Genomic DNA, 23,434 nt, shown 5'->3' on the forward strand with positions numbered 1-23,434 from the left:
GTTGCGTGCACACAGAGTCTCCGAGTCTGAATCTAGTGGAACGTTGCGACTGTGGATTACGCGAGTTTACTTCACTCTACTTTACCCTCTACAAAAACAATACCAAACTACTACCACAAAATGGTTCTGGAAATGGAGATGTCCAAGACCTATCAGTACCGCAAGGTGATGAAGCCCATGCTGGAGCGTAAGCGCCGTGCCAGGATCAACAAGTGCCTGGACGAGCTCAAGGACATTATGGTCGAGTGCCTGACCCAGGAGGGCGAGCACATCACCCGGCTGGAGAAGGCCGACATCCTGGAGCTGACCGTGGAGCACATGAAGAAGCTGCGTGCCCAGAAGCAGCTGCGTCTGTCCAGCGTCTCCGGTGCAGTGTCTCCGAGTGCCGATCCCAAGGTTAGCATCGCCGAGAGCTTCCGAGCGGGCTACGTTCATGCCGCCAACGAAGTGTCCAAAACTTTGGCCGCTGTTCCTGGCGTGAGTGTGGATCTCGGCACCCAGCTGATGAGTCACCTGGGCCATCGTCTCAACTACCTGCAAGTGGTGGTTCCCTCGCTGCCCATCGGAGTGCCCCTGCAAGCTGCAGTGGAGGATCAGGCTATGGTCACCCCGCCGCCATCGGAATGCGGCAGCTTGGAGAGCGGAGCATGCAGCCCGGCGCCCAGCGAGGCCAGCTCCACCTCTGGCCCCATGTGGCGACCCTGGTGAACAACTGGACGCCAGACGATAATCACCTGAATCGCCTTCAAGCGGAAGGCTTCTACAAATCGTTGACCCAAAGAGGTGCTGGACTTGAAACCGCACCGCAACTCCTTGGAGACCATCGTTTGCTGCCCAGGATTCGCTTTCCCAGCAGCTCAACAGCCCAGCAGAGCCAACGATCTCTAGCAGAGCCACAAATTCCGGCTATAGAGATTGCTGCTGCTGCTCAATTCTTAAAAAACACTTCTTAAAAGAAATGAAAATAAATGAAATTCCAACTCAAGAACCTCTGCATTTACTTATTTCCCATACAACCGATTACTCAGACTTCCCAGACATTTAGTGGGCGTCCGACCGCAAACTAAAGCAACTAAAAGAAGAAACCCCTTAAAACGAACAACAAGAAACGAATTAGAGATAAACTCCGTGGTGAACCGAATCGCAAAGAGCCCACAGCCGGAAGTCGCTGAATATTTTCCCACACTCGTACTATCGTCTGGCCTCTCCGGCCCGGCTTGGCCTCATTATGCCCCGAGAATTCGAATTGCGAGGGTATGCGGGACATGCAAGGGGGTATACGACAGACGTACACATATATCTGCGGGAAGTTTTGCGCCGGCGCTGTCGCAATTAAATAATAAAATAAAGCAAAAAGTCAGTTCTAGGAAACGTCATTTATTATGAGGCCCGCCGAGTGTGAGAACCGCGGCTCCGCTGTCAATGGCTCAGCATTGTGGTCATTGTGTTTCGCTTGTTTTTTTTTGTTCTTTCAGATTTTGCTGTTTTTTATTTACTAGTTTTTTTTTTACCCAGGCTTTGACAGCTTTAACTGCGCTTGACCGCTTGGCACATGCGCGAACGGACCGGCGGTCAGACATTGCAAATTAAACCCGCGACCGCGACCGTCTCGGCACTTAAGTCTTAAAACTCAAAGTCTGTATGGGTATGGATAGGGTTGAGAGTAGGGGTAGGGGTATATGTATCGGAGTGCGGTTCGATTACGGAACCTCGGATTCAGCGCCTTTGTCTGGCGGACAACTATGATGATGACTACTTACCAGGTCGCCTCGAGTCTGGGACCGTTCAAGCCGTCGCTGATTGCTGTTAATCTTCAGAAAATGTGATTAGTCACGTAACTTTGGCATCGAGACGGCCAACTTAGCGCTTCTCCGTTTATTTATTTATTTTTTTTTTGTTGGCTACAAAACGGCTATTTATAGGGCTCAACGGTAGTCCGCTGAAATGGGTGATCTATTTTGCGTTGGACCAGTTGAAAGACGATCATCATTTCACTCCAAGATTGACAAAGTGCGGCAATGTCGGCCATAGCCGCGGGCTAATTGGATGGCTTCGTTTGGCGAAACTGATCTAGAGAGGGGTTCCCATTCAGCTTGTCGGCTTTGGTGTTCATTTTTGCCGAAACGTGCGTCATTCGTAAGAGGTTATTAAATGTATTGATGTTTGCTGACTTCAGAGTGGGTATCATTTCCATATCCATCTAATACCTGATTAACTCAGAAACAAAACCCAATGATGACTCAAAATGGGATATACTGTGAAGTTTGCCAATAAGTATTTTTTAAACAGCGTATAACGAACGCAATAATTTGTGTAGGATTTGACCAAAATGGAGAAAGGTTGCACTTATTGACTTTAAGTTGAGCACTTCATGATCCCATTCCCTGTTTCGGACCTCACCCAACCCATATCGAATCTTGTGACAGGAGGTACAGTAGAGCCCACACGTCATCCATCACGTGACCTCTGTGTGCCGGTGGACCCCCAATCGCAGGCACCGCGGGTCCGGCCACCTACTTCAGTCATAATACTCCGCACGCTGCACGCCGCTAAGGTTTAATGCAGCCATATTAAAGTAAGCGCAAGACCACCACTTAATAAAGGAGAGGCGGCGGCAAACCGGCCTCGCAATGGGCTGTGCATCGAGGCTGGAGACTGGAGGATGGAGGATGGAGGATGGCACTGGGATGGAGTCGGCCTGCACTCGTGCCTCGATCTTCATCCATTCCCATTCCCATACCCATACCCATACCCATTGCCATACCCATTCCCATACGAGCGCATACAAACACAACCTGTGGGCAGCTTGTCCAGTGGCAGCAAGAGCGTGTGCCAATGTAGTGTAACAACATCCCATATTAAAGATATTACAGAGTCAATAGCACACCATATAAGTGTGGTTGGGTGCCTCTCGAGCGCTCCATTGCTCCGACGACCAACTCCCCAACTCCACAACTCCCCAACGACCATCTCCCACTCCGATCTCCATAACCGATCTCCTCGTGCATCCCGCTCGCTCTCGCTTTTTGGTCATAAACCAACTAAATTGAGTTCGTTCAACAAAACAGCGACGCATGCGCCGCGCTCGAACCCATAGTTGTTGCCCCCTGGAAGCCTCGCACCCCTCATCCACCACAGATCACACGGCGCGCTCTTAACGATCGTGTGTCCACAGTCATTACAATGTTGGCCAATGCACAAAAGTCGAAGCTGCTGAAGCTGAAGCTGAGACTGAGACTGAGGCTGAGCAGAGTCTTCGACTGAGACACACTTACCGCACGCTGCTTTTCTCTTTCATGTCGATCCATAGTCATATAGCCGCAGCTCGAGTCGGTCGTGATCTTGCCCGTAAGTGGTCTTGTATCTTGAATTCGTAAAAGTACACACACACACACACACACACGTATAGAGTGGTAGCCCAGCCAGACACACACACACAAAAAGGGCAGGTGTGTCGATCGTGTGAGAACCACGTTCCAAACCATTTTCTCACGATCTTCGCTTCTGATATTTCGTTGTTTTTTTTCTGGCCACGGTCCCCGGTCTTCAGTCCCTTCCCCCTACCTAAAAATAAAAAAGAGTCCCTTTCTTTGGGCCTCGGTCTTCGAGTGATTCGTATGCAGTTTGTGTATTGTAGTTTTTAATGACTTGGGCTTGCGTTCGAGCTCGATCGCCGGATTGCCGGATTGCTGGATTGCTGTATCGGGGGTTCGGTTACGTCGCCGCCATTCGTTCATCATTCATCGGGTTTACCTATAAGATTAAGTATCTTTTGTGCCAGCATTTCCTTTTGGCATTTTGGGTGCGATTCCGCAGCAGCGTGTCCCTATAACCGACTTTTTCTTATTGCCCATTGTATGGTATGGTAACTGGGTTTGCTCGGTTTGCATTGCTATTGGTCCGCTTATTGTCAAGTCCATAGTTGTGTCGCCTTGATCGGATCATCCAGGAATGGCCACGGATCGAAAGTGAGCTACAATTAAGCATGGCTCTTAAGGAGTGTCCTTTATTACACTTTATGTTATCTTAGGGTGGAAGTGACACTGAAACATTTGATGAAATGTCATTGTTCAGTGGGTTGTGGGGTTTAAGATTACACAGAATTTACAATTTAAATTAAGGATTCCTTAGGAGACTTTAAGCAATTTAGATTAAATCCTTTATAAGCTAGTAACACTAGGCCATAAATCTTATTAATTTCCATAAATAATTGCTGGCACCCAAGAAAACAAAAGGACGGAAATGTAAAATTAAGTATAAACACTTACGGCTCTTGTGAAGAAGATCGTTTCAAAGATAATCCACTTTCGGCTTTAGCAAGTTAACAGAATTTAAATCAGCTGAAAATCTCTATAAATTCAGTTCCTTTTCAAATTTATTACACCCTGGCAGCACAGACTAGTCCCAAGCCAATCCTGATACCGATCTCGTTGACTATTCCCTCGCTGTGCCCTGCGTCGATTTTGAAGACAGAGGCGTCTGTGGATCGGCTACTGGTCTTGGCACACCGATAACCAAATGATGCTGGGTCAGCGAAATCACAAAAAAAAACGAAACAAAAACCCAAGAAAAAAATCAAAAAAGGCTCAAGGCAGGGTCCATAAAATGAAAGAAAGAAAAAAACCGATATCCTGTCCCCGACTGGAGCTCCTCCATCTTAAAGTTGCCCTAGGGCAAGGCACTCATTTACCTGATCCGAAGCAATTATGTGCCCATAGCTTACCTTGACCATTGTGCACACGATTTTCTAGCCGAGTGGCCAGGGAGCAGCACGGAAACAACAAATCGAGGAGAACAAAGCGAAATCAGGATGGATGCGGGATGAATGATGACTCGATCCGATCCCTTTTATTTTTTGGTTTCTTTTTTTGGGTTCCTACCCATTTGTTTGCTTCTAAGTCTGAGCGACATTGTCGTAACTCGATTAGATACGCTCAGATAAGACTCTACTAAATATTTTCTGTTACCTTCGCTTATTGTCCGCACACGTGTTTGAGTTCCAACCAAATGCCATATAGGTTTTATGCTATGGCCCCTCGGTAGCCCCGGCTTTGGACTGCTTCTTTCTTTCTTTCTAGTGCTGCTGCTTCTGCTTAATTCTTCTTGTTTCGGCCTTGGCATTGTTTTCGCTTTCTTTTGTCCGACGATCGTGTATGTGCATCCGTGGGGCGATCGAATAGTTGCAGGGCACAGAAGGAGCTGCTGTTGCGTACCTATACATAACGTTTCCGTTCTAGACCGCAAATATTATATATGGCAACTGTTTAGACACGGGAGTGTCTCAGCAATTTGCATGTGATTCACCGGATAGTGGAAGAAAAAGTCGTGATCATTCAATTTTAGCTATATAATTTATTATTTATTTAGTTATCACATGAACTGCGCGTCCTCATCTAAAGCTTTGTGTGTGTATGGTGTTTACTTATAACTAGGTGGGGAGTACACTGGGGGAAATCCAGTGACCCGGAAGACTTTTACTTTCTATCATCTCTCCTTCATTCTCTTTTCTGTCGTGGTGTGAAGTAATCCTTTCTACCATGGACGCCAGACGTTCTCCTCGTCCTCGCTGTCGTCCTCCATCTTGGTCACATCGATGGTGGTCAACAGGGAGTGGCTGGTCGAACTGGTATTGGAGTTGGGACTGCCGGCGTAGCTGGAGACTGGCGAAATGGGCACGGAGTAGGCATCCCGATTGGCAATGTGCACGGAGAGTGGAGCGGTCACGGGCAAGGCTTCCTTTTCTGCCGGCTGGATCTGATTGAGGCGCTGTCCCAGGTGGGTCATTAACTGAGTGCCCAGGTTGACATTCATGCCGGGCAGTTGGGAGAGGGAACGGGAGACCTCGTTGACGGCATGGATGTAGCCGGAACGGAAGCCCTCCGCCGGACTCAAGCTCTCATCGCCGGAAGCCCGCTTGTGCTGGCGCTGCTGCTTCATCTTTTGCAAGTGGGTGACGGTCAATTCCAGGATGTCGGCTTTTTCCAACCGGGTGACGTGCTCGCCCTCGGACTCCAGGGTGGCAACCATAAGATCCTTCAGCTCGTCCAGGCACTTGTTGATCCTGGCACGACGCTTCCTCTCCAGCATGGGCTTCATCACCTTGCGGTACTGATAGGTCTTGGACATCTCGGACATTTGTAGCGACGACATCTTGTGTGTGTGTTTCTTGTTGTGCTTCTCGTGTTTTTTGGTGTAAGCTGAGTTCTTTGAGCTCTTGCTGCTCTGACGGTCGAAGACGTTGTGTGTTGCTAGACCTTCGGTGATCGGCCTTATATAGCTGGCCAGAAACAACCCCCAAAATGGGCCAAAGGGATCGTCATCGACGTCGATGTCGTCGTCGTCGTCGTCGTGTGTGCTGGCATTCGAGGAGCAAAGGGGACGGGGACACGCTTCGTGTGCTGGCATGAGGGTTGCTCGGTACCGACCCTTCCGTTTCTTGAGACCGATCCTTATTGTTCGGGCGATTTCTTATTGTTGGCCCGGCACCCTTATCAAACGGGCCAGGGAGCAGGATCGCTGCCAGGATCGTGGGAAACACTTTCCTACTCGGTTTCTCACATCGACTCGCTCACCTGCCCGCAAAAAGCAGCCGAGCATGGCCATGGCCATGGGCATGGGCATGGGCATGGGCATGGGAATTTGCAGAGCGAACAGCTGCCGTTTGTGCCGTTTCTAGATTTGTGTGTTATGATTTGACTATGGCAGGGCAGCAGGGTGAGGGGCATAAGGATAATGAACTGCCTGCATTATGCCATCTCATCGGGATCCTCTGGGGTTCCCACGATAGCGAGGACCTCCGCCAGGGGTATGGGGATAAGGATAAGGACGAGGCGTTGCGATTTCTCGACGACTTCCTGTTTACCGTTGGCATTCCAAATTGGATCGGGTTCGTGTTTGGTGGCAGAGGAAGGGACAAGGACAGCGGCATCCTGCACTTGTTGGTCGGCTGTTATGATCCTGTGGGAACATTGCTCGTGTGCGTCGAGTGTGCTTAATGTGTGTTCGACTTCCCGATCCCCCTGACCCGGCAGGACCTCTGCCTCTGCCGCTCCCTCTCCCTCCAACCGACATGTAAAAGGGGCCAGCGATGCTGATCCTGGAGCGCTGCTCGCGTGTGGCTCGCTGTGGACACACTTTCGGCTGTAAGTTGCTCGCGTTCCAGGACCTTTGTAATGGCTGGATGGATGGATGGGTGGTGCATTACAGGGATTTGTAAAAGGAGTGGGGAGTTCAATTGACTTGAGTTCAAGTGGAGAGTGTAAAGATATTTGGTATTTAGAAATATGAATTATTAACATTCCAAGGAAATATAACAATATTCACAAATCAGGCCAATTACGTGTGATTTTAAAATATTTTCCAGCAAGGAAAGAAAGGAAATAAGAGGAAAGATAAGTTTTCGAATATTTTTTACATCATTTTCATTTCATTTTTGAAAACGAGTGCCCGTTGACAATAAGAATAAACCAAATAAGTAAGAAAACTAAACGTATGGCACCCTCTTTTGTTAATAGTCCCAAATATATAATGCTTTTGTAAATTTTGTTTATGTTCATTTTATTGTTCAAGTGTTCATGGCTTATAGTTAATGGTGTAAAGCAAAATGTAATTTTAAAGCATACATAAAAATGTGTTCTTAATGATAATAATTGGAAGCTCGGTGGGGAAGCTCTTGCAAAGTTGATGAAATAAATTACAATGAATTAAATACGTGAATCAGTAAGCCTATGGGAGATCAAATACAAAATACGAACTTAAGAACTATCACAGGAACATCACATCTTATCAAATCAACTACCAGCTAAATACGATTCTGAGGCAAATGTTTACACTAGACCTTGGAAAACTTGGATTGTTTCTCAATGAAACTGAGTGGTAAAGCTATCAATGTTAATTGGTTGCGTATACAAGTATATGGAATGCCCTTCACCAGGGGCGCCAGACTTCTTCGCCATGATGGATATCCTCTTCTCGCGGAGACTTTGAGCGTTTTTGATCGGATAGATTTACTGGTTCGTCGTCCATATCGATGATTTCGTCTTCCTGCTTCATGTCCTTGAGCTGGTGACCCAATTGCTTCATCAGGTGGGTGCCGAATTTGAGATCCAGGCCGGGAACCGTGGAGAATATGTGTGAGACTTCGTAGGCAGCCTGGGTGTATCCGGCCCGGAATTTGTCCAAGTTAACCTGTTCGGGTGGTGGGGATTGCGGATTGGCCACTCGCTGTTGCTGCTGCGCCTTCAGATAGTTGACGGTGAGCTCCAGGATGTCTGCTTTCTCCAGCTTGCTGACCTGGTCGCCCTGTGCATCCATGGTGTCCACAATGAGATCCTTCAGTTCGTCCAGATACAAGTTCATCCGGGCGCGTCTTTTGCGCTCCAGAAGGGGTTTGGTCACCTTGCGGTAGTGCTGAGTCTTGGTCATAAATCTCTGACCCTGTACGGCCATTGTGTGTTGTGGGTTTTGATTTGGTGTTGTGTCTTGTTTGTAAATAAAGTTGCGATGTTGCGATGTTGCGATGTCGCTGCTGCCGCTCCGCACTGCACGGTAGTCACTTGAGAAATGATCTTGCCGCAAGGTAAGCTGATCCTTTTTGTAGCTGCTGGTGCCATACACTTGCGAAATCGAAATCGAAATCCTCCCCTAACTGCCACCACGCACTGCGATCACAACGCTCCTACACGCCGACGATCATCACGAAGCATCAATCGGGTCACTCTCTGCTTGTGGCAAGATTCCCTCGGCGCTGCACGTGTGCAACATCAAAAAAATTGGATCGGGCGGAAGCCGCTGAGCCTCTCTTCGTGCACTGAAAACAATCTATATGCCTTAGCAAACAAGTTTTAAAAACTATACCTTCAAAAAACCAATTTCAAGTACATAAATATGTATACAAGTTCGAAGCATACTTTGTCAAATGTGGAAAGCAAAAAGCATCTTATATACCAAAAGTATCTTAAAGATAAACGTATAGAACGTATAAACGTATTGCAAACAAATACTTTAAATTTACATTATTTCAAAAATTATATTGATTCACTTTTAAATTTGTAATCAAAGCTTCTTCTACCATGGTCATATTAGTAATAGTCATAATAGTCATAATAGTGAAAGTTATTTCCAGTGTATTGACTAGGGTCCAATAACACGTTCTTCGGATCTTCGCCCGAGCTAGTAGCTCGCTCTCTTCGGGCGTCTCTCTTCCTCGTGCTGTTGCCGTGCGCCGGCGCAACAGTCTGAAGAAGGGTCTCCGAAGAAGAGCAGGAGGCAAGAGCCGGAGCAATCAACCACCACCACCACCAGCAGCGCACCACACGCACACACGACATGGGCAACGGCAACGGCATCGACATGACCTCGACCTGCCTGCCAGCCATCCGTGCTCCCTGGTTCCCACTCCCCTCGAGAAAAGAGAGCCGTGCCCCATGCGTGCCGTCCTCACTTAAGCCAAAGAGCCAATCTCGTCGAGGCAGTGCCATTGTTGCACATGGGTGTGGGTTTCTGCTTGTGTGCGTGCAGCTGCACTGGGGGAAAAGTTGGCTTCTAAACTGAATTAACTACTTCCAATATATCGAAATATGCAAGATATCTTTCAATTATACAGATATATATTTGCTTTAAATTTGTTATTTATTTATTATAAAACAAAATACTCGTTCGCTAATAAACACTTGTGTTTAGATAACCAACGTGCATATTCTGCTCTAATCTGCTATTATAATCTATCTTTAATTCATATATGTTTTCATTTCAGAGTGAGCATTTTCTTGCAGTGTGGCCTCTTCCCTTTTGGCGCACAGTCACACAGACCTCATTTCCTCTTTGGCGCGACATTGCGTTACACTTACGGGCACGGAGCACCATCAGCAGCAGCAGAAGAAGCAGCAGCGGCAGCAGCAACCACCGCAGCAACCACCACCAACGGAACGGCAACATAGCACCACCCAGGCAAGAGGCAAGCAGCCGGTGCTGCGATGGGTCGCTCGGTCGGTGCATGTGCATCGTGAGAAAGTGTACTGGAGACATTCCCACAAGTATTGGGATTGTGCCGCACTTCTGCTGCCGGTTGCCCGGTTGCCTCGGCCTCGGCCTCGTCCTCGGTCAGCTGTGACACTTGTTTGGCGCATTTTGCGAGATTGGGCATTCGGATTGGGCCATTGACGAAATCCACCTGCCCCAAGGGTGAGTTCCAGTTCAAATGCAAGACCAGGGGTCGCTGCAATCGCAGCCATGAAATCGAGAAGTTAACAAACAGTGCAGCCAGGCAGCGGCGACATTTGCTGACATCTGATGGCACTGATTTCGTACATTTCGTACAGTTCGTTTCCAGTTTTCTTCGTGGGGGAGGTTTCTGAGATCATCAGCGTGGCAATGTTTTGATATGGGTTTCGGGACGACTTAAGGAAGACAACCATATGCAAAAACAGGGATTTCAATTGCGCCAATTTCCATGAGGGTGAAGATCTTAAAAGAGGGATAAACTGTTGACAATGATGAATCATCCTGCTTATGGAAGTGAATGAGGATCGTAAAAAAGAAGAATAATCGTTCAGAATTGAAATCTTTCCCAATAAAAGAAAGGTGCTGATATTTAATAAACATTTTAATTGAAAGTATATTAATTTGTTCGATATTCTTGTACATTGATAAATTTGGGACATTAACATTTCATAAATATCTTCAAGTGGCTGTAATTTACAAAGATACATATTCGTTTAATACACATATAGCAACACACACATATACATTTAGATTAATAATAGTGTATAGAATCCAGTTCCCTTTTTTGCTCATCTAGTTTAAAAAAACGCTCTTGTTTAATGCGGATAACGCCAAATACAGTTTAAAATCCATGTGCTAGAAAGTAAGTGTAACGTACTAATTTGCTTCGTTTATTGTTTAATAAGAGGTACAAATGTGTAACGTTCGTAAGTTTTTATTTTGGTTCGATTCATTTCGCTTATCAACTCTATTTCGATTAAAATCTTTGTTTGTGCTTAAAACTAAATTATATTTAAAGCGGACTGGGTCGTTTTTAGGCTTAAACTCGATTAGTTTTTGGTGTTTTAGAAATTTCTTGGAAAATGTGCTGCTGAAATAAATTAGTAAGGACTAATGAGAGGTGAACTTGGTTTATAAAATAAAATTATATAGAATAGAAAAAAAAATAAATGCCATCTGATACATTTGCTGCGGGGAGATTCATCTATAATACAAAGTAATGCTAACGACATGTGCAACATGCCGTCTTCTTAAAGCTTTAAGTTATTCTTGTTCTTGTATTCGTTTCGTTTGATTTTGCCTTTAATCGCTTTCATGGTTAACTCCGTTTCGCCTGGTCGCGGTCATCCTTTGAGGAACTGGTGGACTTGGTGTGCCTACTTGCAGTTGTGGGTTGCAAACATTAAAATGTACATTCGGTAATCGTTTAAAAATATTTCCGCTCGATATCTTCATCATCGATGGCTTATAGTATCCTCGATCCACTCCCTTCTACACATACAATTATATACATTCTGTTTTCATACATCGATTCACGCGTTCATTTCCTCCTTTCGCATTCAGTGGTCATCGCTTCTGGACATTCTATACATACATACATATATATATATAAATATTCTATGATTTTGTACGACATTCTGTGGGGGTTTTCACGTTCTCTAAAAGCACTTTTTAAACAGATTTAGGAAACGCATTACTTTTGCGATAAGTGTGGTACGTCTAGTGCGCGGGTTTGTAGTTGTTATTCATGCAGCTGAAAGTAAGACAAAACTTGCATAAACATATCGAGGGAAGAAACAATTGGGGCGATAGGAAATTTGGGGCAAAAAAGCAGTGAAGATTATTCAGTTTACTTAGACTTACTTCAATTATCTATTGGCTCGTATAAAATATAGTTGTCAATGAAAATATATAAAATCTTGATGTATTTTCTGTGTCTAGTATTTGTTCTTAGCTAAATTTGCAGCTACTGATAACTAAAGGTTGTCAGCTATTTTTAATTGCATTAGTTTTATATATTCTTGGCATGCATTTATCAGAAATATATTGTGGATCTCTGTTATAATTTAGCTATCGTGAGTTATATTTGACTGTTTTTAATTTTTGAACAACAAATATGACAATACTACTCTACGCTACAAAAGGTGCTTGGAATTCACCTACATTATGTCGAAAATATGTTGTAAATGCTTCAAGGTACCAGATTTATCATCAATATAATTCTCAAATCTTCAACATCAATTTGCTAATGCGTGTAGGATTAGGTGCATTGTTTTGTGTAATTTTCATTGGACTTTCTTTTTGAGATTAACATTTTGCATATTTTGCATTACTGTGTCCGTTATTACAAAAGTGATATCGATTGGAGTGTTGGGACAATAATTCCATTTGGCAAAGCTTATATAACTACGAAATACATATGTTTCCCAATCGTGGTGTTATTTTGTTGCATTGTTTTCAGCTATTCTTATTTTGTCTTAAGTTGCAGTTTGAATATTTTCGTATTTTACTTGTGGAACGTTCAATGTGATGGACTGTCGTTAATTCGATGTTTGGCGCGTGATTTGCTGTGTGAGGCGCGTCGCAGGCTGCTGACGCTGCCTGGGCAATTGTCATAAAAATCTAATGATTCCGATGAGAATGCTATATATCGCAATTAGTGTGATATAAAGAAAAGGTTAGGTTTGAGTAAATACTGTTTTGGTAAAAAACTGTGTTCATTCAATGGGTCTTGCTATTAAAAAATAAACGCTATTGGTTAAAGCAACGCATTACGGTATAGCTTGGGCAAAAGCTAAAGCAAATTCTACCAAATACTAACCTTTATCCGTGGGGGATCCCAGGGTCAGGCTACTCAGACTGGAGCTCAGGTTGTATGGACGCGGAGAAGGTGGCACCGGTGCGGACTCGTCGCCTGGCAAACAGGTCTCAACCATCGCCTCCAAACAGTTGACAAACAGCTCCGAGGACTCACCCATCATATTGTACTAAAAAGAATCAATTTCACTCATAAATTTTGGACTCCTTGAATTGCCCACTTCTAAGCACTCACCTTGGTGAAGGGACCAGCAAATCGCCAGAGTCCGCCAAAACCACAACTCTGCAGGAAGTGCAGCTGCTGCTGGGAAGGATCTTCGCTGGCCAGCATATTTTGTATAATGTTTTGCACAGAGTTGAGCACCACTTGGTCGTGTGACACTGACAAGATATTGTTTATCTTTTGGTCCAGCAGTGAATGGCTACGAAATCAACAATTTATTTATTTAGCAAAAGACGATAGAAATGTATAGACTCACATGACTGGAAACACTTTTGGAAAAACCACCGATCCTTCAGCCAAATACTGATACAAAACGCGCGTTTCGCCCTCATCCGAAGAATACTTGACCAAGGTGGCCAAAACAGTCAGTACCAGAGCTTGGATGGACAGATCAGGCAAGACCTCGGGATCGAGCAGTACGTTGGACTCGTTGGACACCGACGAACGCGAACCGCGTTCCTGTTCAAATACATATTGTTTTGTAATAAAATGGATGTGATATTGAATTACACACAGATATGGTAAAAAAGTTCTAGTGAAGATGAAAGATCTACGATATATACGAAATGTGCATGTTGGCAATGGGTAAAGTGAACTGAACAGCTTTTTGACTGCCTTCATTCGGTGCCATGCAAGAGTATCCAAAACTAAATGACATTACAGCGAAACATTAATGACCTCATTTTAGAATGGGTTTTAGTAGCAAACTTAAACATATTGGATTTAGTGGGGTAGTAGTTAGTTAGTCTTAGCTAAGAGATAAGTTTTGTTGAGCAGTACCTGACGTTCTTCGATGCCGGTTGCATTGTTCGGATCTTTGGTCGTCGGCACCGAGAATGAGCGTTGAGTTTTGAACAAAACTCGCGCGTTCTACGGAGTTTAATTTAGTGTTCGGGGTGGTTGTTGATTTTGCACAGTGTTGATGTTCGAGTTGTAGTTTTAGCGGGTTTCGGTAACCAAATCAAACGTAAATCAAATGACAATGTTCATGCGTAGTAGTAGTAGTAGTAGAAGTGGCAGGTGGCAGTTACAAGTTTAGAGTTCATATAGGACATATAGTAATATCGATATTGATGAGAGTTACAAGCACCAATTAGATGTAAGATTCGGCAGGCAGATTATGGCATAAATATGGTTTCAACGAGTATACATTGTGATTTATATGTAACGTTTTTTTTTATATTCAAATCAAACATAAAAAGAGAAAAGAAAAAATCATTGAACGATTATTAGTTATGCAACGGCTGATCTCGATACATAGTTGATATTACATAGTAGATGGCATATAAAGGATATATAGGTTTGAATATATAAACTCAAATAGATAGCCAAAAGTTATCATAGCAGATGGTTATAACAACTTTTGCACAGCGAATTTCGAACAAGTGGAAATTACGGCACGGCTTAATAGATCTTATAAACTCACCTGAAGAGTGGGCACCTTGTGTTGGCGGGCAAACTGCAAAGCGGACTGATCCAGGATGTCCCAACTTTTTTGGCGCCGTGACAGGGGCAGGCCGATCTATAAGAAATGGTACAATGTTATTGGTCCCATTATAATTTAACTTTCATTTAACTAACAGCTTGCACTCCGCCGGATGCTTCACCGTTTTCCACACTACTACTGAGATCGGCTGGCCAGCGGGGAAGAGCATGTTTCACGTGACATCTGGAACGCACTTCCTCGGAGACAGCCACCAGCGCAGTCAAATAGGCCACACTGTCAGGTGTTACCTCGAATTTGTCCCGATGCAGGGGCTTGGCTATGATGCCCAGGAGCATCGTCAGCACTCGAGAGGTGCGCGAGACGGTTGTGGGTGTGGGATGGCGGAAGCCCTGAAAAGTATCATATCTGTAGTTAAGGAATAAGTTCGGTTAATGGTAGTTCAAAACTTACCTTGATCAAATGTCCCACAAGGGCAAAGTGGAAATTGCTGCGGAACGAGAGGCCCACAGCGTGATCCAGTTGCTTGAAATGCCACTCCAGCTTCTCTCTTGTCTTCATCATGACTTCCGCTATGGTCTCCTTCTTATCAAAGCAGCCCTGTGACTTGAGCGTGTGCAGATTTTGCTCGAGCAGAGCTAACCCAGCGCCGTACAGGGTAATCTCGTCCAGCTGCAGTACAGAAATGGCCACCCAGAAGAGGGCCCGATGAATGGGCGACTCTGGCCGAAGCAGTGGTTGAATGCGAGTTAAGCACATTACCAGAGCCTCGATCAGAATGAGATCGTTGAAGGATTCGAGGGCTTTAACCAGTATGCGAAGTAACTGCTTGACTTCGTGGTCGGTAACACTCTTGCTGATGCAGCCGTAAACTATTAGGGCTCTAGGCTGCAGGGCTGGATTGTAGCAGAATGCAAAACTGCGAGCCAAAGAGGTCCAGGTGTTGAGCCATTCGCAGTCCGGAACATCGCGCATGCAAGCCTCCATGATTTCCAGCAGGGCATCCGTGATAACCTCTAGCGATGGTAGTGATAAACGCTCCCGATCGGCGGGCAGAGGTTGGGTAACTCTTTCATTTCCCAGCCATTTATCTGTGGGGTGACGGCAGCTGGAGCGAAAAGCTGTAACTGCTGCCGACTTGACCTTGCTGATGCCGAAGAGTAGGTAGAACTTGGGCAGTGAGAACTCATCCAGGGACAGTCGAAGTACTCGCTGCGCCTCCTCTGAAAAGGAGGGATTTGTGCATGTGCACAGCGAGTGGATGATGTTGATCACCAGGCCATGGGTGGAGGCTCGCATTGACAGGGATCCTGAGCATACCAAAAACGTAATGGTGTGGAATAGATATGGCACCGATGTGGCCACATCCAAACAATTGTTGAAGGACAACATGAGCAGGTATCGACCAAGTATGGCAATGTCGTCCCACATCATGTGCTGCTCCAGATATTGCGTCGGATTTGTGCAGGACTTGTCCATGACTCGGCATATCCGCGTTATGACTTTTTTGGACACCAGTTGGACATTCGCTGAAGCGAGAGCCACTGCCGTGTCAGCCATGATCTCCACCTGCGGCGATCCCAATCCATATGTGATCGATTTATGCAAAAAGTTATCCAAAACCATGTCAATCAGCTCGGGAATCTGTCCAATCGATCCCCAGATCTTCGCCTGCACTGAGGGATACATTTCCTTTTGGTCAATGGTTAAATTGATAAGCTTGTCCAATATTTGAGAGACCTTCAGCTTCTTGGAGTCATCGTTGGACTTACAAAATTTGACCAGGTTTTTCAGCCATGGCGTCATGTACTCCAAACACAAATGCTTGAGCTCTATAGTGCTGCGCTGGAAGCCCTGAATGGACTCCTCAAGGAATTCCAGAGTCAGATGTGGTTCATTGGTGGCCAGCTTCTCGCTAACGGACTTGATAAATATGGTATTATTGGAGGGTATGCAAAGCCCTTGGGTCTCCAACAACTGACCCTCAATCTTCAGATCAAAAGTAGCGGTCAAAGCACACAGCAAATTGTAGGCAGCTGTCCTTAGATTGGGGTCACATGATCCCAGATTGAGGAGCGCCATGTTCAGCAGCGTTCCCGGCACATCTTTTGGTCGGATTTTTTGGTGAACCGTCACGGAGTCCGGCTGACTAAGTTCCCATCGATTTCGGATGTGGATGATGGCTTGAACAATGTTGTCGCAATCGTTGTGAATAAAGCTAAGCTGGCCACTTTCGTTGGTTATCGACAGGGTGAACTGGTTATCGTCCACCAAGCACACCTCCTCAATTTCGGATGCATAGTATACATCGTTCAGGAGCACAGAGTGAGCCAGGACCTTTGTCTTTTCTGCAGATGTTATTTGCAATGCGGTGGGACCCACTTTGATTGCCACCTTTGTGTCTTTATGGCTGAGTTTCAGCGCGTTGCTAAATACCTTTAAATCCTCGTCTAACGAAAGAGTTGCTCCAGGCAATTTCTGCTGCTCCGCGTCGATGAAATCAGTAAGTTTGTTGGGCGACTCCAGGAACATTAGTTTGCGATTTCCCTTTAAAGGTGCAAGAATGCGATCGTGGAACTTGGTATATTCGCGCACCCACGAGTTGCAGTTATAGATGTACACTGCATGGACATTTTCGTAGGCTACCGTGGGCAGGACATAAAACCACTTCTGCAGGAACTCGGTGCGAAACCGATTATCCGAGCAGGTGTGCGTAAAATCGATGACCACCTCGAACGGCGAGTGACAGAATGGTTTTAGCGTGAGTATAACGTGGTAAATCAGTAAATCACCATTCGTTTCTCCAATCCTTAAAAAGATATAGGGTTAGTAAGTTACATAGAAATAAGCTGTGATTCACTTACTTGTATCTTCTTGCTATGTAGTAAAAGACAGGATAGCCAGATTTGCTCGTCCCGGCCTGGTAGAATATGTTCATCGACTTGAGGGTCTTGAACTCCTCCTTCTCGTGCATTTGGTGCTTGACCATGATCTCCTCGAAGTTGGTCGATGACATATCAATGGAGCTCCATCGCGCATACGAGCTAAACATCATGTGCGAATCCACGGGCTTGTGCTCTGGCGGTCCCAAGTAAGCTAGCAAAGTAGCCATCTTGTCGAAGGGCCGCCTTCCAACCGCCTTGTGGTCTCGACTGCTTGACAGATAGTCGCCGATCTTCTCCTGATGCGTCCACAGCAAGCGATGCAGGGCCAATACGTTCGCATCTGAAATAAAACTCATGCTGTGCGAGGTCTGATCCACGGTCTCACAGTCTGATGCGATCTGTATGAAAAACCGTCGCCCAGCCTCGAAGTGATCGCGCAGGAAATCGTTGAAGCACAACATGTGCTGCTCTTTGGAGAACTCCACGTGGTTAGCAATGTTTTGAAGGATCTTGGACATTAGCATGAGACCTCGTTTGGCCGAGCTGTGCACCTGTTTGTCGACGATTCCTAATTCCTGCGGCGAAACTGAAAACATAGCGAACATTAGTAAAAGCAATTCCTGAATTTATCTATAATCCTACCTATGGCGGGATTGATGAACCGCAAAAAGATAACTGTGCCCACAGCACCGATATTGTTCTGCAGCAGATTCGGAAAGCGTTTGCTTAGCACTTGGTATAGGCAATGGCACATGGATCGCAGCTGCGGGGGAAAGCGATCTGACGAGTTAATAATGGCGTCAAACACCTTCTGGGTTAGGGCAATCAGGTTGTTCCTGTGCTGCTCAATGTCTTCTGTCGGATCCAGACGAGCGGGATCCACCTCAAAACAAGTCTCCTCCTCTTCATCCAGAAGTGGACGAATTAGGGGCTCTAGTAGCATTTGCAAGTAGCTCGCGCCGTATATCTTAAAGCAGAACGCCATGATTTTGCTGCCCAGAGAATTGCCACGGAAGAGTGTCTGCATGCAGTCTGAGACCTCAACCTCGCGGTAGAACATGTTCCATAGAAGGGGCGACAACAGGTGTTTGGCGTCGAAAAGGGTGACCAGAACCCGAGCCAACTCGTCCATTTGCGATGTAGTAACAACGTTGGCCAAAGCCATGGCTATTGGCAGTTCTCCTTTGTCGCTGATCATTGTTACCAGTTGGACTAGTTGCTCAAATCGATCAGCTAAAACAGTTTCTGCCAAGGTATCAAATTCGGTGCCTTGTTGCAGGATTTGGGTGAGCACCTCCATGAAAGCGGCACGGGTTTGCAAATCTGGATTATAGCCCAGATCAATGGAGTGCATCAATCCAGAGTCAATGTTGGCGCCCAGCAAATTGGACATGGCCAGGATGGTGGCATTTCGCAGAGCCGTCAGTTTTCCAGCTGCCATCCGAGGGCGCGGAGGCAATAGTGGGGTATTATTCATTTCCTTTTCCGCCTCAGAGCTGTCGATGCAGTCATTCAGCAGGTTCATAAAAAGGGTAAAGTACTTCAAAAAGAGCGCACTCTTTGCATCCATCAAATCGCCTCGATCCGATTCCTCAGGCTGAAGGGGAAGGCCCCTAAGCAGCGCTGCCACTGCCTCCATGCAGGCTTGGTCTAGATCGCGAAAGATGAGAGATGTGTTGGTGAGAATAGCGGCATCCGCCGAGCTGGGCGGTGCAATCTGATGGGAGGTGCCCATCACCCAGTCGGTCAAGTATTCAACAAGCTTATTTCGAAACTTCATCTCCTGGCGGAAGGCGAGATCGTCGCGGCGCTTCATCATTACTTCCACAAGCTGGCACAATTTTGTCTTAATTCTAATGGCATAAACAGTCATATCCAGGTGACGAACATAGCGCACTATTCCTAGCATCATGCCTTCGATGCTTGTAACACCTAAATGTTCCGATGGCGAGGGTTGATCGTTGTTGGGATCCTTGTTAGCTTTGGGATCCAGAATCGATTTCATTATGTAGATGGTGTGCTCGATAAACTGCGTGTTGATGTCAGTCACATTGACGTTCACTTGGCCTTGCTGATCGAAGAACTTCTCCACGATGGCTCTAACCTGATCGAAGAGTATGGGATACAGTTGGGTGGACATCTCCTCGCCCACCAGTTCTTTCACATTTTTCTGAATATTGAGGCCAATTTTTTCGTTGCTGCAGACCAACAGGCGCAATAGTTGGCCCACGAATCTATAATGAACATTTAAATGTTAGAAAGTGGACATGCTAAAGATATTATAAATCTTACTGTGTTACAGGACAATAGCTGACATCTTGTGGCGGTGCTGGGGGTAGCGTGGATAGTGAAACCGTGCTAGGATGCAGAGAGCCATGGCCGGAACTTGTGGAGCTTGAGTAAAGGGAGTTTTGAGCAAGTGATCCCAAAGAAGCATTGTTCTGCGATTGCTGCAGCAGCATTTGACGGCTGCTGCTGCGTTTGTGAAGGCAGACGCCACCCAAGGCTAATAAGAACCAAGTCATATTGGCCCATTCGTTGATTTGTTCCTCCAGATCGTGCTCTGAGCTTTGGTGACTCGCTCGCCGCTTGCCCATGCCACGATGAAAGACCTCTGCTTGGCCATCTTCTCCTTTACATTTGGGGTACGTTTGCAAAACCTTGCTGGACACCTCCCAGTTGCGAAAAGTCTCCTCCCAGGCGGGCTGAACGCCATGGACACAGTGCTCGATCTTGCGCAATAGTGTCATAATGCGCTTTTGAAGTGTAAGACGACTCAGAACATTGCCGTGGGTGTTATCAAAGAAGCAAATGCGAGAGTCCGTTGCAGCTAAAATTTTAATTTTATTAATAAAAACACTAGACGATGAATTTAACAAACTTACATGTGGACAACTGAGCCAGCTCCTGGTAAATGTGATAATTCGGCATAATAAAGCCGACTGTCAATTCATCGGAACTGCAGCAAATCTCAGCCTCCTCGCAAAGCAATCCAAAACATGACAGCGACGTCAGCACCGCATCTAAATCAACACTCCACAGGTACATGAAGAAAACGACTTCCATCTTGATGTGAGCCTGCTTGCAAATGGCAATCTGACTTCCCACATGTGCATAATCCTTGTGCCGCTGGAGGAACGTGTTCCGACAGATAAGGATCTCGCGTAGCCACTTTAAGACATCAGTGTAATTGGCAATTTGATGTTGAATGAGCTTTTGCGAGATAGAAAACAGCACCTGGGAGCTAACGTCCCAGAACGTATTGATCGGAGCCTCTGGATTCCAAACCTCTATTTTCTCCGGGGCGTGCAGGGCGAGCAGCGCCTCCATAGCCTCTTGTGCCACATCTGGCATGGTAGTTTGATGCACCAAACTTACTAAGCCGTTGATCAGCTCCAACGTGGAGCTCTGCACTTCATGTGCCACTTTTCCTTGCGTCTAAAATACAACATAATGGTTTTATATAAAGCAAATAGCGAATTTATGATCAAATAACTTACATTCAACAAAAGCGTGGGATCGGCATGAATTAGCCGTACGAGTAGAAGCAATAGCATTTTGTGGGCGGGACCCTCTTCAGCGCGGGTTAAACCTTTCTGCGTATCTTTCGATTTGAGCGTCAGGGAGGTTATATAGCGCAGTGGCGTGTGAGCTATATAACCCTGGGTGGCCTTGTTGAGCGTATCCGTAAACAAAGCTCTTAGCTCAGCAGAGCGGTAGTGAACCACGTCCGTCTGTGGCCACCAAGACAGTCTGGGTTGGTTTACTATTCGGAAAGGGTTCTTATTCTGCAAACGGAAGTCGACGTATATGTGAGCCAACCTAATGAAAAGTATAAATGCATAAATTATATGAGATTTATAGAGTTGCGCAAACTAATTACCTTAGCAGAGAGCACACAATTACAAAATGGTAAGCCTGCGGCGAGGACAAATTTAGGCAAACCTTTAGGGCCTCGATGTTGTGAGGATTTATCCGAAAACACGACACCCAGCAGTCAATCATCAGCTCGATATCAGCAAAGTTGTACCCCTGACCGCGCGAGAAGGGCTTGGCTGGATTGAAGAGCAGTGCCTTGAGATCGTTGATAAAGAATTGCACCAACTTGAAGACCACATTATTGGAGTCGGTGTTGTTGATGTAGGTGGATGCCTTGCACAGCTTCACACAGGCAATTGCCGCAGATTCGGTGACTTGTTTTGATGGTGAGTGCTGGCCCAAGCCTCTCTTGATGCTCTCGATGAACTGCTTGGCCGAGAAGTCCTTGTCCCGGGATGTGGATTGCGCTGACTTCGAGGCAACCTTTTCCTTGTCCTTTTCTTTCTCTTTCTCCGACTGCTGGAGTTCGTTAACGACGGCCTCGAGGCAAGAGGGATTCAATATCAGCAAGAGCATTTGGAGTGGCCACACAAGAGTCTTGCTTTTCTTGTTTTCGGTTTTAAAGTACTCTACAAAGTCCATCAGTGGTTCCCAGCAGCTAAATGAAACAGACTCAATTTTTTTGGCCTTAAAAATGCTTGTTATTTCTCTTACGTGGATATATCTCTATTAGTGCCTCGTTGCAAGTCCTGGAATTCTTGTGGATGGTACTCAATCCAGTTCCAAATAGCCTTCTCCAGCGAGTAAAGCAAAATCAAAGGTGGAGCACGCTTCGATCGAAACTTTGTGATGGTTTCTGGAAATGTAAAATGTTGGTAAACCTTTTTCAAACATTTAAATAGTTGGCTTACCTTGCAGCAGCTTGGTTAGCTTTATCATATCCATATCGATGTGTTGAATTAATTCTATGTCGTTGTAATCCGGATTTTCCTCGGAACAGGATGTCAGTTCCTGAATCCTGGCCGATATGCGATTAAATACCGCCGAGAAGTGATTCTGAGACAGGGCAAAGAGCACCTTGGATGCCAGGGCCTTGAGTTGGGCGGCATTCGGATTGCTGTCGCTCTGGACATCCACAAACTGCGAGATTTCGCGCAGCAGTAGCTTCACATTCATGGCCTCCTCGAAACGTGCTGTGTCCTTGGTCTGGTTGGTCAGACAGCGCTCCAGTGTGGTCAGTATGATGACCAGCGACTCGAAGTAGCAACGCTCTGGCTCGTGGCGATTTTGAAGTGCCTGCAATGAAGTTTTTGTTTTAGCAGTTTAATGGTTCTACTTTAATCGTATCCCAGCCCTTTAAAGTAGGCAACCTATCGTTTAAAAGGAGTATACTCAATCTAGAAGCTGTGCAGCAGACTTTGGAGTACTTACCGCCTCATTGACCCTTTGCAGCATCTTGGTGAGACCGGATATGACCAGGGAGAAGCGGTACCGCGATATGTGGATCAGACAGGCCACCAGTTGGTCCTGGCTCATCCTGGCCTGCGTGCCATAGGCTCCGATTCTGTTTGGCAGCTGAAAAAGTAAACCATTGATTGTTCAATTCCACTTCATTCATGCGGGAACCGGTGTTTTTGTTATTGTTGCTATCTCGCTCTGCCCCACATTTGATTGAGCGCTCACACAGACGGAGCGGGTGAGGCACGCACACTCGCAAGGTCGCGGTGAGCATGTGTGGGGGAGGAAGAGGCAGAGCAGCAGGTACATTTTTTCGCCTGCGAAAACGCAACTGCGGAAAAGCCTTTGGAAAACACTTGCCTGATCCTCGAAACGGGCCAAAAGGGCACTGGCCCACTCGCCTGGCTTCTGGGTCATCTTGTTGTGGTGTTTTAGCAGTTGTTTACGCGTTTTTTACTGCATTTTTGCAACTAAATGGGGCAGCTTTTCGTTGAGCAGGGGGAGTGGCAATTGGTTGTGTGACATCTTTGTTCGTAGTCCTTGGTGTTTTTATCAATTCCTGAGACGTTCACTTCCTTCTTTTCTTGCAATTTGGATGGTTTGGCTTCACAAAACTGGCACTGTTTCTTTTTTTATGGGAATTTTCGAAGGGTTTACAGGCTGTTATTTGGATGTTTATATTGAGTGTGTGCCGCCTTCCATTCCGTCCATAATACCAAAACGCTTTCAGAAGTGATAACAACCAAGCCTATCGATATGTCGCCAATCTCCAACTAGTGATGGCAT

General features: G+C 45.9%; 5 protein-coding genes across 8 annotated transcripts; 2 read left to right on the top strand and 3 right to left on the bottom strand.

The window, feature by feature from the left end:
- LOC122620658 (enhancer of split mbeta protein) lies at window positions 1-985 on the top strand. Its single transcript, XM_043798236.1, has one exon. It carries the CDS (start codon window positions 121-123, stop codon window positions 706-708), a length of 588 nt encoding a protein of 195 aa, XP_043654171.1. The 5' UTR covers window positions 1-120; the 3' UTR covers window positions 709-985.
- A 4,547-nt stretch (window positions 986-5,532) lies between these two features.
- LOC122621227 (enhancer of split mgamma protein) lies at window positions 5,533-6,150 on the bottom strand. The gene has a single exon (XM_043799024.1). It carries the CDS (start codon window positions 6,148-6,150, stop codon window positions 5,533-5,535), a length of 618 nt encoding a protein of 205 aa, XP_043654959.1.
- Window positions 6,151-7,580: 1,430 nt separating this feature from the next.
- Window positions 7,581-8,855, bottom strand: LOC122621205 (enhancer of split mdelta protein). The gene has a single exon (XM_043798992.1). The coding sequence runs from the start codon at window positions 8,446-8,448 to the stop codon at window positions 7,927-7,929; it is 522 nt and encodes a 173-aa protein (XP_043654927.1). The 5' UTR covers window positions 8,449-8,855; the 3' UTR covers window positions 7,581-7,926.
- A 496-nt stretch (window positions 8,856-9,351) lies between these two features.
- LOC122618921 lies at window positions 9,352-10,355 on the top strand. The gene is given in 4 exon segments (XM_043795514.1): window positions 9,352-9,491; window positions 9,774-9,981; window positions 9,983-10,075; window positions 10,077-10,355. Coding segments are annotated over 4 exon segments (720 nt in total).
- Window positions 10,356-10,631: 276 nt separating this feature from the next.
- Window positions 10,632-23,364, bottom strand: LOC122622570 (neurofibromin). Of its 4 annotated transcripts, none has more exons than XM_043801125.1 (18): window positions 23,009-23,364; window positions 22,622-22,765; window positions 22,102-22,486; window positions 21,905-22,046; window positions 21,255-21,848; window positions 20,872-21,193; window positions 20,257-20,809; window positions 19,664-20,201; window positions 18,014-19,605; window positions 17,351-17,957; window positions 14,940-17,295; window positions 14,624-14,878; window positions 14,469-14,564; window positions 13,823-13,912; window positions 13,299-13,501; window positions 13,055-13,241; window positions 12,824-12,989; window positions 10,632-11,586 (listed from the first exon to the last, which is right to left on the bottom strand). In XM_043801125.1, the coding sequence occupies exons 1-18, from the start codon at window positions 23,063-23,065 to the stop codon at window positions 11,543-11,545; spliced, it is 8,331 nt and encodes a 2,776-aa protein (XP_043657060.1). In that variant the 5' UTR covers window positions 23,066-23,364; the 3' UTR covers window positions 10,632-11,542. The 4 variants fall into 4 exon arrangements, with proteins under 4 accessions (XP_043657060.1, XP_043657061.1, XP_043657062.1 ...); XM_043801126.1 differs by having other exon boundaries at window positions 10,632-11,755; XM_043801128.1 differs by lacking the exon at window positions 10,632-11,586 and adding an exon at window positions 11,812-12,645.
- Window positions 23,365-23,434: the final 70 nt, after the last annotated feature.

This window comes from Drosophila teissieri, chromosome 3R, assembly GCF_016746235.2.
Source record: "Drosophila teissieri strain GT53w chromosome 3R, Prin_Dtei_1.1, whole genome shotgun sequence".
Taxonomy (NCBI): Eukaryota; Metazoa; Arthropoda; class Insecta; order Diptera; family Drosophilidae; genus Drosophila; species Drosophila teissieri.